We start from the raw sequence: 18,731 nt of genomic DNA on the forward strand, positions 1-18,731 counted from the left end.
GTGACAGGAAAATGGCGGCTCGCGCATCCCCCCCGAGGCCCCGCCCCGCCCCGAAACCGAGCCGGGAGGGGGCGCCAGAGAGCGGGCCTGAGAGCGCACCGCTCTGCCCCGCTGCAGGGCAGCGCGGAGCGTTTCGCCGAGTATGGCCTTGACTGCGGGCAGGTCCTGCGGCACAGGGGAGGAGCGGCTGCCACCGGAGATATAATCGTTCCGGGACGGTTTGCTCTCAAGAGTCCATATGGGATCCTTACACGTGTGCATAGCGTCATCTACTACGGTGCTTTTAGTTGCTGTTTTAGGGCCTTTCCAGTTACCCAAACTAGGATTATCACCTATAATTCCACAGGTTCCTTCCCCACCCCTTATTTTTTTTAAATGGATGCTTTGAAACTTATACCTCCTCCATGAGCTCTTACAGCCAATAGAATGAATCCCAGCCTGCAAGGCTTGTGGTCCTTTTTGTGACAGTGCCACGAAGCAGCAGCACGTGGTGCTCCTTCACCATTTACCTCCAAAGTTAGAGCAATGTCAGAGCTCATCACTTTCATCGCAGACGTAACGGGGAAGGACACGAGGTGCTAGTTCTTGGTGTGCTGGAAGCAGGCATTCATTCAGAGAACACGAGATGTGTCTGACATTAAATACAAGCTGAGGATGAGGCAGGATAACAGCTAGGAAATCTTCAGTGCTTAACAGCAATGCTCATTAGCAGCCTCTCTCACCCACTGCCCGTTCTTTGTTCCACGTAAGAACTTACTGATTTTATGCCACTGAAGACAATACTAACATATATGTAGCAATAATACATATGAAATAAAGCAAATATAATAAATAGCAAATACTACATAGAATATATATAGTACATGAAAATAGAATTACTTTGCAAGAACAAACATTTACAAGTTTGTAACCACCAGATGAACTGCTGCCTTTCAATACCCATTTAAATTGTTTGGGCTCTACCCCAGAAAATAAGGCAATGAATCCAAGCAAATGCTTGTAACAACAACAAAAAAATCTTTTAATTCATAAGCGCAGAAAAGTACAGAATCTATGATTTCTACCAGTGCTGAAGCCTATCTTTGTAACCACGACTTTGGTGGGTTGATGAAACGCTTAGAAATCTATGGGCCTCTAATGAAACACTAAAATCACAATAACACATTTTGTTTCAGTTAAAATTTAAATAAGTAGGAAAATTAATACAAAAGCAACAGCAATTGCAAATTGAGACCACAATCATTCTTACTTCTTTTTTTTTTTTTTTTTTTTTTGATTATTTGTGTGCTAGGAGTGAAAAATAAATCATACTTACAGTTGTACTGGAGTTTCTGCTAGACTAGACAAGTTGAATGCAGGTTATGTAAACATTCTGAAACTTCACTTTTTTCTCTCTCCTCCCTCATACAGATCATAGAAAAGAAGGCAGCACTGACAGACAAGATGTCTTTTCATCTCATTTCTGCCACTCTGTTCTTTTCTAGTATGAAAGTATGATCTGCATTAGTCAGAATTTTGCTTAAAATGTGAACACATCTGTCATTAACATACAAGAGATCATACAAACTTGCATTTAAATAATAGGAATCAATCTAATTACTAGGAGCTAAATCTGTGGTAAATGGAAAGCAGAAACTTCTGGTAATCAAGGTAGCTTAACAATTGCAGTTTAATAGCTGTAGCTCTGTCATACCTAGTCGATGGATAGCACAATGGTCATACATTTCCTGAGATTAGGTTGAGCCTATGTCATGGTTCTATGTTTTTAGTTTGTTTGTTTGTTTGTTTTTATTTTGGGTTTCAGTATTCCACATCAAAACATCATGTAGTGTACGGGGCATTAAAGTGTCACTGCCCCAATCCCAGGTACCTATCCCTGTACATTACAGCAGTCACGGGATCTGGCCCTTCCGGGGGGCGCTCTCTTGCTGCCTGGCAGTGGGTGCTGGAGGTGCTTTCCTAGCCGTTCCAAGCTTTTCAGGTTTGACTCGGTCCCGGGAACTCACTCTCTCTCATCTTGTCTGATTTATTCATCTCAATTTCAATTAAATTGTATTATATTTTGTTATCTTGTATTCCGATATTATAGTAAAATAAGTTTTCCTCCATAGATTGTTGCCTCTGTTCTTTTCCTCCCTTCCTTCCCATTTTTGTGGGACTGGGGTGGGGGGGGAGGGCAGAGGCCTGTCGCCCCTGTCACAGACATAGATTGATCTGGTCAACTCCGTGACAGCCTAATACAATAAACACAAACTGAGTAACAGGTAGCTGTCATTTCACAAGCAATAAAAGTAAACACGAGAAAGAAAGAAGAATATTTAGGATAGTCTAAACAGTAGTTAGGAGAACAACCTTTAGGAATGCATGTACACTGTACTGTGAGAAATGTTTTATTTTTTTCTTTTTAGGAAAAGACAAAAAGCCTTACAGAAAAATAATCCACATAGCAATACACACATCTGCCATAATGATTTCAGTAGAGATTACTAATCCCTACTTATTAATAAAAAATTTTCAATAAACCTTGAAAACAAGCCCATGTTTTATATATGAATGTTTCAAAACTAATTCAATAAATCAAATCAGATGACCTGGATAATTATACGTATGGAGGCTTGGCAAATAGAATTGTTGACACTAAAACATGATTAGCTAAAATTAGGAAAGTAATAATAATGGAGAGATATAATTATAAGCTTGGCCAAGACTTCTTCAAGGCTCAACAGAACCTCTTTTAGCTACCAATATGGTACACATTATATAAGCTGAAACAGGCTACAGAAGGGTTTCCACATGCAATCACCGCTGAAGAATTAGCAGCAAGTTTAACTCCAACAACGTTTAGTAAAAAGAGATAGTTTTGGTCACATCCTGTTTAATATTACCAGTAACACAGAATAAAAATGTACTGATTAATTGTATGACATTAAAGAGGAGATGACCCGTAACTCAGATTTACGTAACGCAATCTCCACCTCTTGAACAACCAGCCCAGCTGGACAGCAAAATTCTGAACTCTTTGTTTTCCACATATAGAAAGTTGAACAATAAAAACTTACACACTGTGCTGGTGTATTTCATGCTGAGGACAGCAGTCTCCTTCAGTCACAGTAATAAAAAAAAGCTGTTTCACTGGTATAAATGTAAGATAAGATGTGATAAACTAAATACCTCATTGTAAACATTTAAGGACTTAATGCATATGCAACATCAGTAAAAAGAGAATTGGTTACAAATAATCAGAGAAAGTACACAGAATAAAGGTCTCTTTTTCATGTGTATGTGCCAGATTACGCACTGTCGGGTGGTGGGACTTCTAAACTTGTTAGAGGCAACATAAAAAAAATCAACACCATACCTACAGGATCACATGCATTTGTACAATCACTTCAGAGCAAAGCTAAACTTTCTCCTTACACTTACTTATTCTCAATTAGGACATGCAGCTAGATGATATTTTTACATTAAAAAAAAAATGGATGGGAAAACTGCAAACATAGGTTTAATAGGACCTACTGAAGTAAAAAAGAAGTGTCTCGTCAACTTCTCATTATTTTCTGAATTTCATATTTCAAAATATTAATTCATTTTATTCATTTCATTGTTTTTAAACCTAGTGCAGAAAACAGAGAAGCATCCTTCGTCAGGAATATTATGGTATCTTTCCATTACCTGAGACTGTTGTATCTCAGTGACTGCATTTAGGTATGCGTCGCACAGAGTAAAGAACATCTTTTTTTTTTTCCCTTCTGTGTCTGAAACAAATAATAAAACAAGAAGTTATGGAGCATCAGATAGATTGTCATATATACAAACACAAAAAATAAAAGGGAAAAAGAAATTACACTTACACCAAAACTTATTAGGAAAACCCCAGAAACCACACAAGTTGAAAAACAGAAATGTGTCAAGGCGTCAGTGAACATTATTTTAAATAGGAAAGCTGTCCTGAATATACAAATAAATGTATCATATACTAAGAAAGATGTTTATACATACCTGTATCGCTGAAAGTGGTGAAGAGTGGTCATACAGAACATTAAGCTCATATAGAACATGAAGCTTCTCACAGTTGTTTGTGCAACTATAATTATTCCATTTGGCTGTGAAGTTTGAGAGATTAAGAAAGTTTAACAGAGAAAATTGAATTGTACTGGCATAAAAATGTCTGACCTTACTACTGATCCTTTTCTTCAGTGTCTAAACATATGAAAATAGGTCTCTCAACAGATGAAATTATACCTGTTAAACAATACCTGTACAATTACAGGCATTAAATGCTTCTGTTAACAAACCATTGGAGAAAAACAATTTTTTTTTAATAAAGATATGGGAGATATTTAGTATGTCTAATCTCAATTTTCTAAGAAAATGCACCTGATTATTGTAACATAATTGCAGTTCAATGTATCACATTTATACATGACTTCTCTGATGTAAAAAGGTTCTGTTAGGGAATTTACAGTTATATGCACAGGTGTTGTGGCTAAACATATTCCAGCAGTGATCAATAATGCTTTTTACACCTACACCTTGTTATGAAGCTATCTCTATTTATTTTAGCGTGGAAATAACCATAACCTTTGGGATTTTTTTCAGCCTGAGGCCAGATTTCTTCAGAGGCATTTTATAAGGGCTGCTCCAAAAGTAATGCCTCTTATTCTGTTGGCCCACAGTGTCAGAAGCAGATGTTGGTGGTATAGAAGTAGAGGTTGAACCTTCCCACCAACATTCCTTATATTTTGTTGCCATGTGAGAGATGGCAGCAGAAGGGCAGTCTGACACAGTGGCGTCAGACAAAAGTGTGCATGAAGCATGGGTGTGTCACTGCATTTCTCCATGTGGAAACAATGGCACCCATTGACATTCATCAGCACCTGCTGAACATGTACAGAGATCAAACAACGAGATGGTGGGTGGTGCACTTTAGCATTGGTAGCAGTGGTCATCTCCACTGGTACAGATTTTTATGAGGATAGCATGCGGGCTCTTGTTCATTGCTGACAAAAATGCATAACTAATGGTGGTGACTATGTTGAAAAAAATAGTTTTATAGCTGAGCATTTGCACTGTCGTATAGTGTTACTGTGCTCTTTATAGCTGTTGTAGTTTTCATGGAAGTAAATAGGAGGCATTACTTTTGGAGCAACCCACAGAAATCCAACTGCAATTTTACTTGACTCCAGAATTTTAGGTAGGTGGAAAAATGAGCTTCTATTAGAAACATGACAAGACTGTAATTGGAGTTTAGCATTTGTTCCCTCAGTTTTCAACAGGAATAGAAAATACCTGTTTTATTCTAGACAGTTTTGAACCTGACTATCTTTAGGATTGCTTTTCTTGCACCGTACAGCCATGTCACATAACCTGAAGAGAGATCTGCTTCTTTATCAGGCTTCTTCATGGGAATTTTTGACAATTTCCATAGTGACTCCAAATCTTAAGTCCTAATCGTTTTTGACAACACTTTTTTTTTTCCTCTAGAGCAGATAAGAAAATCAGCACCAACTGCCTTGAAGCAATTAAAGTCCTATAAGGAAAAAAAAAATTAAACAGCTGGGCTGTTTAATAGATAAAGTTCATCACTTTTGCTAATAGCGTTATATTAAAAATTCTTGAAAAACATGCAAAATATGTCCAAATTTTGGATAAAGGTGGTTTCTGGTTAGTATATAAACTGAAACAGAGAGTAGTTAATTATAATAATATGCATTCCAAATAAATATCAGTGCAACAGCATGGCCTCTAAACAGGGAATAGAGTCAGTAAGACAGGTGTAAAGAATAGTAGGTGTGAACTTAATTGTGTTTGACGTGTGAAGATGTGATCTTTCATCATCACAGCTACACAAGGAGAAGCCCTCGCTCTAGTTGCGACTACTCCCAAAATCCCACAGTTCTGCTGATGTAGTAAGTTCCATGGTTTTATGATTTTTGGTTATCGGTATTCCACATCATAACATCAAGTAGTGCACTGGGAGTTAAAGGATTAATACTCCAGGTCCATGGGTAGTTCCAGGTACTTGGCTTTCAGAAGAGAACAAAACAACATACTACATACCACAGAGGGCTTTGCGTTGTTTTGTTTCCGTTTTCCACTCAGAGGGAAAGATAGAACTGTTTGCAGATCACAAGATGTCTCTCTCTTTTGCCCAGCTAGACATCTTGCCTTCAGCATTAGAGTAAAGCCTTTGGTTTTTGTACACTCTCATTTTATTTGATTTATTAGCTTCAATTCCAATTATACTGTATTATATTGCGTTATTTTGCATTCTGATATCTTTTTTAGTAAATTAGCTTTCCTCCTCAGATTGTTGCCACTGTTTTGTTTTTAGGCCTATCTCACTACCCTTTTTCCCATTCCCTTTTTTCCGGGGCATGGGTCCATATGTCCCACCACCCATTAATCACAGAACTGGGCTGAACCAGTTCTTAAACTGTTGACATATATATACATAGATTAGGCAAGATCTATAGAGAAAGGTAGTATTTATCAGAGCAACTAACAGCTGAAAAAAACAGGGTGCATTAGGGTAGAAAATTCTTTAGGACCTGAAAAAGGAAAAAACCGCTTGTACATTTTTGCATCTTTCACATGAGAGCTGATACGACCCATCTACAACTTTTAATAGCAAAAGAGGCAGAAGCATTTCTTCTACTCCAAATCCCAACCTTTTAATCCCCTGGTTGCTTCAGGAAGAAAGCAGATCTATCACTAAAAGGCAATCAGTTGGCAGTTTGCCGCCTTCTCAATACGGCAGTATTACCCTTTCTGATGCACAGGCAATGGTGATAGGATAGAATTAAGATTAAAGATCTCATCACTTATCCTTTCCTTTTTCCCTCTGTCCTTATCTTCTCTTTTACATACACTAGGAAATGGAATAAAAGCAGATTACCTCAAACTAGAATCTTATGAGGACAACGTGACACTTCCTTTTTCCATGATGTACCATGTTGTGTTAAAACTAGGCTCCCACACAATTCTAAATCCAACCAGTTAATTTAGGCAAAGAGTATTGCTTTGCTCTAACCAGGTTTAGTTAACTTGTGAGACAGTTCTGTATCTAAACTGAGACCAGAGTGTGGGTGTGCTTGATACAGACATGACTACTTTAAATTAGGAAGCTCAGGTACAGATAGGAACGTCTCTATAGCAGCCCAGGCTTCAATGGGAACCAGCAGCTGAATGTCTACCAAAACTTCCTGACAGATTTTGTTGACCATCTGGAGTACCATGCTCCCATTCTAAACAGCTAATTTGACCAAAGACAACAGGTTTAAAGTTCCATCAGATACATCTTCACTTCCATCTATGGATACAGGAATAGTCTGAGCTGAGTCACTGGGTTCTGAAGGACAGCAGGGTCCTGCGAAGCGCTTCCAACTGTGACCTACCGCCTGTAAGGACACGGACTAAAAGTGGGCACCAAACGTAACAAATTGAGATATTTTCAGTATTTTTAAGTTTTGTGAAATAGGACAGTCGAAACAAGCTACATCTGAAGAAAGCAAGTTATTAGAAACACAAACAGGTGTTGTGGTGATATTTTTAGCGTTTTTTTTCCTAAAAATGAATTTAAGTAGCCAGCCACAACCACCGCCTTCCCACAGGCAAGTATACCAACAGAAGAACGAAATATCTCCCCAGAAATCCGGAGGCCCACAGTTACAGCAGCAGCTGATCCAGCCCATCACTCGCACGTTCTGAGGCAGCCCGCAGCTCACGGGTGATGAGCGGAGGCCACGCGGCTGCTACAGGATCGCTCCCAAAGCTTAATTCCTCTCCCCGCGGGCAGGGAGGGTTCAGACACCGGCTCCACGACGAGAACTGAAATCTCAGCCGCTCAGGGCGGCACCGAACTCAAATTAAGAGGCATCCAATTACCTTTTGTCTCGGCTTTCGCCAGCAGGGAAACGGCCGGGCCCCGCGCGGTCCCTCAAGGCGGCGGCGGAGCGCTGCCGCTGCCCTTCGCTCCGTCTGCCTCCGCCGGGCGCGGCTCGGGGGCCTACCCGCCACAACGAGAGTCGCCCCGGCTCCCCGCCCAGCCACCCACCCCCTCTGCCGCCTCCGCCTCCTCCCAGAGGCCCCCCGCCCCCTCCCCAGCCGCAGCCCCCGCCCCGCCGGCAGCAGAGGCAGCCCGAGGTGCCCCCAGGTACGGGCCCCGTTAGGCCCGGCGCGGTGAAAGCGGGCCCGCCGGGCGAGGAGGGCGGACGGGACCCCGAGGGCGCCGGGGAGGGATTGGCCGGGCTGGGAGGGGAGGCGGGCGGAGAAGATGGCGCCGCTGCCGACCGCGGCGCTGAGCTGAGCTGAGGAGCGGCGTCTGCTGAGCGGGACCGGGCCGGGCCGTGCGGCGGGGAGAAGCCGGGCGCGGGCGGCGGGGCTGGGATATGCGGCAGCGGCTGCTCCCTGAACTGAGGCGGGCTCTGCTGGGCTGCGCGCGTCCTTGGGCCGCCCCGGCCTCGCAGTTCGCCCCTCGGCGCGGCTTTCTCGGGTACGGTGCGTGCGCGTGAGGCGGGGGAACCGGGCGGAGGGGAAACAGCGCTGCCGTGAGGGGCCGGAGATCCGCCTGCAACCCCCACGTTGTGTGAGGGCCGGGGCGGAGGCGCGCTGTGCGGCCGGGGCGGCCCCGGCTCTGTGGGGAACGAGGGCAGCCCGGAACGCGGGGCCGTGGGGAAACCGTAAGGGGAGCGGGGGGCGGTCGGCCTGCGTGTGCCCTGCTCTGCGCCGCCGGTACCGGCAGGGCGGGCGTCCTTTGCGTGCCTGGTGGGCTTACTGGTCGTTGATTGTTGTTGCGTTTTTTTGCCTTCATTTTCCTTTTAAAAAGGAGTTCTGATGTTGCTTAGCTCGCCCTGCTCTCCTGAAGCGTAAAATCCCAAACGGGGCAGAAATAACATTGCTCCGAGTTATCCGCAGTTGACAGGAAGGAGAGGGGAACTTTGTTCTCTTCCTTCTGTAGGTGCCGTGCCCGTTACCCTGATGGCCAAAGCTATATTTAACGGCACAAAAGTAAGACGGCAAAGTAGCTTTTCTTTTCTTTGGGAAAACAAATGACTTATGATGACTCATGCTGTCAACTGCTCGTGTGGCAAACTTTGGGTGCACCGTTATTGCTTGTGATTGCTGTGTGCACCACGGCATGAATGTACCCTGTCTCTTGGCTGCTGTGAAGGTAATCCACAGTGTGTGCTCTGAGCTGCTGCTGTCGGTCCTTCTGCTGGATTACTTCTCTTGGAGTGTTTGAATGTATAGAGTATTTGGATTTTGGTGTGTGTGAGTAGGCCTGTTGTGTTTTCATACTGCCTACAACCATGAATTAATCATCCATTTGATTGTGAATTAGGATCTAGATAAATGATAATGAAATGAGAGGGGGCAGAGGAGGCTTAGTACTTCACTTAGTTTTTTGTTGTTGTTTTTTAAAGATGGAGAACTTGTGAAAACTAAGACTCTGGTAACAGATATATTTTAATAATTGAGTAACGGGGATAATTTCCAAGTTAGGCCGCCTTATCTCTTCTCATCTTGCATACAACGTTGAAATTAGCTGCTTTAGCCTCAATTAAAGAGCAAATTATACTGGTGTTGGGATGTCCCTACAAGTGTATTTACATGTGTGTAAGATTGTGGTAGAGTCCCTACGTTCAGGAACTTTATCAGAGTGTCAGCGATACACCTCATATTGCATGTGAACACAGTAGTAGTTCCCTGCTCTGCTACCTCCAGAGAAGGAGGGAAGAGGGAAAAAGGTTCCTTACCTCTAGCGTTTCAGTGAGCTGGAAGGTGTTAGCACATGGTTAGGGGTCACTGCAGGTGACGGTTGCTCACTGAAGTCATTTACTAAAAATACTATCAGAGCATTTAGGAAGTCATATTGGGTTGATTTTTGTGATATATTAATTCTATTGTATCGGGTACTTTCATAATGTTGGTCTTTCTAACAAGATAGCAGAAGGACTCTTTGTAATGAGAATATCTGAAGAGGAATTAATTTAATTGTACTATGCCTACAATGATGTAGGGCTGTATATTGTTGGTCAGGTGATTTTTGTTGAGGCTTGTTCAAAAGTTGATTCACTGTAGCTCTCTATTTAGAAGGCCTGACCTTCTGCAAGTTGTTTTTAGAATGAGTCAGAACTGTATCTTGTCTGAAAGATTGAAATGGAAAAAATTGCTCTAAGTTGAAGATTTATTCAGGGTGTTAGCAGTAGAACTTGAACTGAATTTAGACAATTCAGTCTAAAATCATAAAAATTAGAACAAAAATAGGTAAACAATCTGGAATTCCTTTGCTGAAACACCACAGGATACTGCTCATTGTTATAGCTCTGTTGGTTCTGTCAAAGCTCCAGTGTTAAATAAGCAGTTGTTTTTAACAGGGGATTACAGTGCTGTTCATGATACCAAATCCCAAAGTTCTTTGTGGTTTTGTTGCTAGATCACTTTTTCTTGCCAGTTCTCATCTCATATCTTTCAATGCACTTCTGTTGTGCAGTGTAAGGAAAGTTTTAGTCTTTATATATATATATATATATATATATATATATATATATATATATATATATATATATATATTTTTTTTTCTTTCTTCAGACCTCACAAGTTTTTAAGTTTGAGGGTTTGAGACAGATGGTTGCATAAAGTGTTAGGTGAGTTGGCTTTACAGACAGTCTTGGACAATCTGATGTGTTAGTTGCTGACAAAATGTATGAAGTACACATCCCAATCCATTCTAGAATAAAGCACAGCAGTCTCTCCTGGCACATGCAGGGCTGTGCTGGCACTGCTGCTGCCCTGTAGCTGTGGATCGTGCCCTGGAATGGTGGGAAATGTAAGGAAGGGAGGAAGGGTGAAGGGGAATCCTGCTGGCTTGTGGGGATTTGATGCATAGCACAATGAAATGAATTCATGTGAATGTTTCTGAAGAAAGTAAAATACACTTTTCAAGTACATAAGCATATGACATGGAAACTGTTATCAGTCTTGTTCTTAGCATGTGATTTGAGGCTGATGCATATAACGATGCAATGTAAAATACTGTGCCAGACTTAGGAAGTCATTCTGAAGAATCTGTATCGTTATAATTGTCTGAAGACCAAAACCCCAGATAATTTTGCTTAAATGTTAAAAAAAAAACAAAAAACAAAAAAAACCCACCACTGTCACCACCACCACCAACAAAAAAACAACAAAAAAACAAAAAAACAAACCACCCACTGTATTGTTCAAGCATTAGAATTTGATATTGCCTAATTGAAGCAACAAATACTGGGAAAATGATTGTTTCATTTGAACCTGGATAAAATATTTTTTTATCCTGGAAGATGTTTAATGAATTCTTTGCGGGGAATTTTTAAAGAGAGGGAATGTAAGCTAAAGTGATTTAGAAGTTTAGGAAAAAAATTGTTATCCTTTACTACTGTGTCTGCTGGCAGATTGTATAACGTTCTGCCTTTTTCATTTTTTTTCTTTTTTTAACCTTTGGAAACTATAAAACGTTCAAGCAAAGGAATATAATTTTAAGGCACTGAGTTAGCTTTGGTATCTTGATCCCATCCTGTTTCACCAAGCCAAGGCTGCTGAAAACATGATGTTTTGCTGTTCAGGCCTGAATTGTACAAGTGAAACTACCATGGTCCTTGGTTTTGCCGAGTTCACAATGTGCTGTCATCTCATTAATGCTGCTGGTAATCATGCCCAGTTTTACAGTCACCTGGCAATGAAATCTGTAGCAGACTGAGCCTTATGGATGTAACATAGAAGCTGCAGAAGATATGGACCCTTCTGAGAAGGAGAGCAAGGAAGGCAGCATCTGCCCTGGCCGCTGTCATTAAGAGGGAGTTTTCTGTGGGTTCCAGACCTGGCAGAAAGCTGGAGGCTAAGGTTCTGAAAATGCTTTCTTGTAGTTAGACTTCAGAATTTCTTCAAAATGAACTACATGACAAAGCCTTATAAATATTCATCATCCTCAAACTTGTCTGATTTGGCATGATTAGTTGTTTTTAATAACTTGGGAGCACTGATTAAGTCATGGTTTATCTCCTTAGTCAGTGTGTGTATGCAATCACATTTATTCAGATCAGCATCAGGAACGTGTTGGAATCTGAGATACATTCTGTAGCTTCTTGACAAGTAAATTCACAGCAGATTGCTGCAGTGGGTTATGTATTTTGAATCACATAAACTGTTTTAATCTCTCTGTGTGTAGAAGAATACTTACTAAGTTGGGCTACTTTTGAACCACGTAACCTGAATGGTTTATGATGATTGTTCTTAAGCATCCTTTATGACATTAGTTGCCTGAGAAGATTTAATTATGCTTGTTGAGATTACTTGCTTTCTGTTCAAATTTGTAATATATTGATGGTGTATATGGAAGTGTCTATATGCCTTAATAAAAACAGCAGCCTGATTTTAGGAAAACAACTGTTCTGAATACAGTTTAGTTTAAAAAATAAACTTTTAATTGTGGTGTACAAGTGAATCAATAAGCTGAGAGAGCTGGTCAGTTACAGGTTGGTTTATTGCTAATGTCACTGTTATGCTCATAAAGATGTCACAATGCCGTCAAATGCTGCTGCTGCCATGAGGAATGGCAGACTTAAAGGAGATGAGGGTTAAAGACATGTGAAAGAATGGAGATTTATTTTATAACTGCAGAGCCACTAGTTTGTAGCTAAGGAAGTTCATGGAATCCTCCACAGTGCTTCACTCAGTGATAATAATTCACTGCAGGAAAGGAGAGAAGACTTACTGTGAGTTGTCTTGGCTGTAGTTCTGCAGCCCCAGGCCTCCTGCTGAAGCACACAGCTCTTCTTTTGCTCCAGGCATTGCCAGCTGAAGAAGTTTTTGTCTAAGTTACTAAGGACTGTAAACCACAAGGATTAGTAGGTAATACAGGCTGCTTGTGTCAGTGCTAGATCCCTTACAAGACAGAACAAAGAAGTTTGGATTCAGAAAGGTTTCCCTCTGGTAAGTGGTAGGCAGTGAAATTTGGAATTTAAAAGAAAACTAAAATACAGGCGGGCATGCAAATAAAATATGGATCTTGAAAGAGATAGAAAATGAGATTGGCTGTTACTGTTGTCAGTGTGGAGTTAGAATGTTTGTATTGCAGCCAGCATGATATGTGAAGTGTAATCGGAACACATGAGACATGAATTGAAGACTAGGAACAATGCAGATTCTAGTATATGCACTGTAAACTTGCAGTGAGCACATCGATGCTCCCACAGATATGCATAAAAGAAATTCAGGTTCAGTTGTATGAAAGCTTCAGGGAATCCCAAGTTTTAAGACAACTGATATATGTTGAAAATAGGCATGGAAATCTGCAGAGATGTTGGTCGTCCTCCAGCTGGTTACTTCAAGCTGATGAGTGTTTATAGCCATTTGTCTGGTCAGACTTACTTATCAACATTTGAGTTCAATTTGTGCAGCCTGTTGTAACCACAAATCTAGAAAAGTGCTTTGGAGTTTGTGCTTTCAGGGTCATATTTTTATTAGCTAGTTACATTCATGCAATGAAGGCATCTCTCAGGAGTTTCTGTTAATTGGTTTTCAAATACGGTCTTTAATTGTTCAAACACTAAACTTAGGCATGACTGCGGTGGTTGATTTTTAATTACAAGTTTACTAAAATAACTTAGACTAAAATAAGTAGGAAGACTCACGTATCACTTAATCCCACTCTGTTGTACTCTGCAGGTGGAAGCTGGCTTCCCCAGGAAGCCTCACTGGTTTTGAGGGACTGCCTCCCTACAACTTGTTACAAAGATGGACCTTAAATAATAGAATATCACTTTACTGCAAACTGCCTTAGACTTTTCTTGTACAAGTGAAGTCATTTTGATGAGAGGGAAGAATGTTAAAGATTTCCCAGTCACTGAATAGGGACGCGTCTAGTTTGTGGATAAATTTCTTTCCTACTGGATGTCAGCATCCAATGCTGGCTGTGATGATAGCATAGCAAAGTAGATATAGCACCAGTACTTTAGAACAGGCCCTCAGCATAACTTAAGGAATTAGACTACTTCTCAAATAAACTAGAAATAAAAAAGTTTGTTACTTATTTTTCTTTTGTCAAAAAGCAGTTGCGAATGAATGGAGCTTACAGCTCGCTTAAGAAAATGTCACTGTAAAAATATTCTGTCTCAAACTGCATTTTCTTTTCTAACTATTGTGTTATAATTGCATACCACCAGAAGGAATAGTGCTTTAGCTAGAAAGTATCGGACCTGTATGTTTTGTTTTCTTTTGTCATGCTGCCTTTCAAATATATTGTGTGTTTCATCTGCTCTTGCTCTCTTGCTTCTGCTAGCACAGTTTATGTAGCTTTCAAGGAAGTAATTCTGGCTTAATTATATGAACCCTCTTGGAGCTGGGGGAGAATCTTACATTCATGAGCATTTTCAATGCTCATGAAAATAACAATCAATAAAGAGATACAGAATTAAGTCCTTAGTTGGAGGGCTTAATCATTTGATCTTTTGAGAATGGTAGATTTCCTGTTCTGAAATTTGGCTGCTAAACTGGAGATAGCTGTGAAGGAGGAACAAGAAGGGAATGATGATAGCATGAGGTGGAGGTGTGCAGCTTCACAAGACATCAGTTGAAAACTGTGAGGTTTCACGGAAGCTGTGTAATTTGATGAATCACATTGGAATGATGAGTCGTGTGAACAATCAACATTCTGTGACTCAATGAGGAGGTAGAGAAATAAGGAGTTACCACGTGACGAGGAAATTGTGTAGCATATGAAACCTCCCAGATTTGAAATTTTATAGTGTACCTTCATCTTCTGTTTAGTAACTAGTATGTTAATGAGGCAGAAGGCTTTAACTGAAAGCCAACTGATAGTTGTGCATTAGTAGAGGTGAAATCAGGAAATACAGAAATGGCTCTGTTCTCCTGAATGCTTACATTTGTCAGTCCAATAGAACCATGTAGAAGAGACAGTGAAATGGAATTAAGAACAGCTTAGTTACTTTTTCTATGAAAGGTAGTATCATTTCTTTCTTTATGCTTAGGTATACACTTACAGTAGAGTTTTTCTACTTCATACTTTGAACTTTAAATGAAGAAACATTTTTATTCCACAACACATGTTGTTGATGCAAACAAACAAGTCTCTATGCTTGGAGTACACTGTGATTGTGAATGATAGGTGCACTCTGCATATAAGGTTAAGCCAGTAAATGTATGAGAGATGTAAATTAGAGCGTAGACATGTAATTTCAGCATCCAAGTGGGGAAATAGTTATTACATTTGACTGAGCTTTAAAAAAAAAAAAAAAAAAAAAAAAAAAAAAAAAAAGTACGGTTAGTAATGGAAGTATTTCCTTCTGAAATGCACCTTGCAGCACATTTACAGGTGCTATTCTGTATTATTTATTATTGGCTCTGGCTTGGCAGTGTTCAAATTCTGACTATTCCTTGATGCTTTCTAAACTCCAGATTTTTTTTTACTTGGATTATAATTCTTGTTGGTAATTGTGCTTTCTTTCAGTCTATTTGAAAATTCCAGATAGTCTTTTTACTTCTTCCAAATTTTTTTTCAAAGATCAAATGGCTATTCTGCTGCTTTGCTTTATAATCATCCACCTTCCATCTGTAAAATAGTAGAATTTTATACATATGAAGCAGTCTTTGATCATGGTGATTCTTCTGTTGTATGTTTCTGGCAATCGTGTGAATGATGTTACCCTCTCACATCTGACTGTACAAACCCAGTTGCCGTGGTATTTGTTTTAAACCTGAGATTGTAAAGTTACAGCATACAGAATATAACGACCAGTTCAGAAGCTTCAGTGAAAATACTTTCCCGAAGCCTGGAAGTATATTCAAGATAGCAACGTAGGATTTATTTCATTCTTATCGTAGTTGAACAGGGACATGTTATTACTTTGCTAAGTTATTTTCTAATTACTGCTAGTGAAACGGTGAACATTCAATTATGTGATCAGCATTTTTTTTTTGCATTGCTCAGCCTATTTTTTTATTTTACTTTTTTTGCAGGAATCTCTCAGGATTTGAGCTATGGTATATGAGTGTTGTGCAGAACTAAATTCCTTGCTGTCTCTATCACCCACAGCTTATTCTCTAACATAACTGTTAATCTATGAACAGCTCTTACATAAAAGCAGTAAGTGATTTCTCTTTTATTTTCCTTAAGTCTTCAGAACGAGACAAATAACAAAATGAACAATCCTGCTATTAAGAGAATAACAAATGAAATTATCAAATCACCTGAAGATAAACGAGAATATCGTGGACTGGAATTGGCAAATGGCATTAAAGCACTTCTCATCAGTGACCCCACCACGGATAAGTCTTCAGCAGCACTCGATGTGCACATAGGTATTTAATGCAATTTGTGTTCATTAAACAATTATTATATCATTAAAATTCTTTAAATTTTGGTATGTTAATTGCAAATAAACTGGCAGGAGTAATATCTAGTTGCTAGCCTGGTCTTCTACTGAAATTTAGAGCTTAATTCTTTGGCGTACTAAGTTGAAAATTATGAGGGCTAATTAAATTCTCTTGGTAAACTGTGTTTACTCAAGTGTAGAAATATGTCTTTTAATGAGTAAGTTTCATGTTATGAAAGCTCTTTTGTAAGCAGGAAAGGGGCGGGTGTGAGTACAATTATTTCAGATGGCTCCATCTGTCACGTCAGACTTTTTTTTTGGTGAAATTGTTGATGAGTTGAGGTGAGAAGGTGCTGTAGTGCTGGAGGACATGGGGAGGCACACCCTAGCTGCAGTGATGCTTAAGTTGCAAATAGGAATACAAGGCATAGAAAGGGAAGACGGTATCTTGAAGCTGTGGAAGCCTTTTCTTTTAGTGGAGGTATTTCTCAAAGTGACAGTTTCTCACTTCCAAAGTGTGATGCATGCACACATTACCCGAGCATCTTTACTCATCCTCTTGCAGTATATATAGTTGGGAGCTCTTTGTGCCATTGATGTTAGGACACAAGTAGTAGAGTAACTTTGTAAGCTTCTGGTACAAATCATTATCTGGTTCAGAGGATCCCAAATCTGGTTTTCTTGGATACTCTGACAGTAGTAACCAATGTATGTCCTGTTCCTGCACGTGTGCTGGAGGAAATGTCTGTTACCTCCACCTATATTCTCCCATTGCTCACTGTTGTAAGGTTCAAAGCAGAACTGCCAGATTCGAACGTCATGCTTCTGCCTTACGTTCCAGGAAGCCTTTGTTGTCTTCTAAAGTGTCTGCCTTCTCACCTCCTCACTGACTTCCAATAGCTGCTTGTGTCCTGGCTATTAATCACAGGTTATTACTCATCCTGTAAACCACAGGGGAAACACCTCCTTAATTGTGGCTGTCAATTGCTGCCTTTTAATGCAATGCAGTTATTAAAATCAAACTATGGAAGACAGAACATTGTGATCTGCCAGGTCTATACAGATTATGAATCATGAACTTCAATTTAAATCTTATTTGTCTGAAAAGCAATCAATGCAGGCTGAGCTGGGAAGACAGTTTGAGGCAGTAATTGGTTCAGTTACTCATTTTAAATTTCCTTTTTTTTTTTTTTTTTTTAAGACTGATTTTAGTTGACTGTTAGCTGCCAAGTGTCTACTTATAACTACAGAATTTGTATAATTGGCTTGGACAACATACTGTGATATAAAGAACTTCAAAAGACTTAAGATTTGATCATTACTTTTTGTCAGTGATTTTATGACATTTTTCCTCTTACAGGGTCTTTGTCTGATCCGCCCAACATTGCTGGACTTAGTCATTTTTGTGAGCATATGCTGTTTCTGGGAACCAAGAAATACCCAAAAGAGAATGAATATAGTCAATTTCTCAGTGAGCATGCAGGGAGCTCCAATGCTTTCACCAGCGGAGAGCATACAAACTATTACTTCGATGTGTCGCACGAACATCTAGAAGGTGCACTAGACAGGTAAACACACTTCTGTTTAAATTATTGCTGCTATTTCAAATGGCTTAAGAGTTCTTCCTCATGTTTTTTCACTGTGTTATTAAAGAAAGGGTTCAGAGCGTTGTCTTTTGTTAAAACTGATAGTAGGTGACTTCAGTTTAAAAAATATTTCTCAGATTTTTTTTTTCAGCTAGCAGACTTCTTCACCAAGGGAGAATTTTTAAAGATTGTATTTATATGGAATATTTTCAAAAATGTGGGGCACAGAATGTGACAGTGAGCTTATGCATTATGCAAGTGCTCTGACTGTATCATCAAGTACTATGCATATCATGTAAACCTTACTTCTTTGACAGCATAAGAATGAAGTCTAGAAATAAAATTGGATGTCTTTTAGTAAAGGGAAATGACTGAAACCTCCGCCTTTTGTGGGAAAGAGCAGAAATTTAAGGGCGTGTAGTCAGTGAGATGGACAGTGGATTTTTCCCTTTGTAAGAAGTATTGTTCTAGGAAACTTTTTGGTTTTCTTTTTAATCCTTTGCTTATGCCACAGAATTTCTGCATTGGTGATCAAGTTGTTCATACTTATAAAGACTGAGCTCTTTGCTCTCAAAGTTTGTTCCTTGTTTCCTCTGTATGACAAAATTGATTTGATTCACAAGATTAAGAACTTCTTGCAGCTAAACTTCTATACAGTAGAAGTTTTCTGTGTATTATTTGTGACACAAGATTGATTCTTTGTGGTGTGAGTATGTTGTAGTCTGTATTTATAGGTAAAGAAATTGAGAACTAATGAATCGGTGTTAAAGCT

General features: G+C 39.8%; 1 protein-coding gene across 2 annotated transcripts in view; it reads left to right on the forward strand.

Moving 5' to 3' along the window:
* Nucleotides 1-8,390: 8,390 nt before the first annotated feature.
* The window catches only part of IDE (insulin degrading enzyme), a gene marked incomplete at both ends in the record, with an annotated part of 50,656 nt that continues 40,315 nt past the window's right edge, over nucleotides 8,391-18,731 (forward strand). For both annotated transcript variants that reach the window (XM_079535457.1, XM_079535458.1), the window contains 3 exons: nucleotides 8,391-8,494; nucleotides 16,175-16,359; nucleotides 17,734-17,941. In XM_079535457.1, the coding sequence (XP_079391583.1) occupies nucleotides 8,391-8,494; nucleotides 16,175-16,359; nucleotides 17,734-17,941 (497 nt within the window). The remainder of the gene's footprint in view (nucleotides 8,495-16,174; nucleotides 16,360-17,733; nucleotides 17,942-18,731) is intronic.

Source organism: Tetrao urogallus (assembly GCF_951394365.1).
Source record: "Tetrao urogallus genome assembly, chromosome: 5".
Classification (NCBI taxonomy): Eukaryota; Metazoa; Chordata; class Aves; order Galliformes; family Phasianidae; genus Tetrao; species Tetrao urogallus.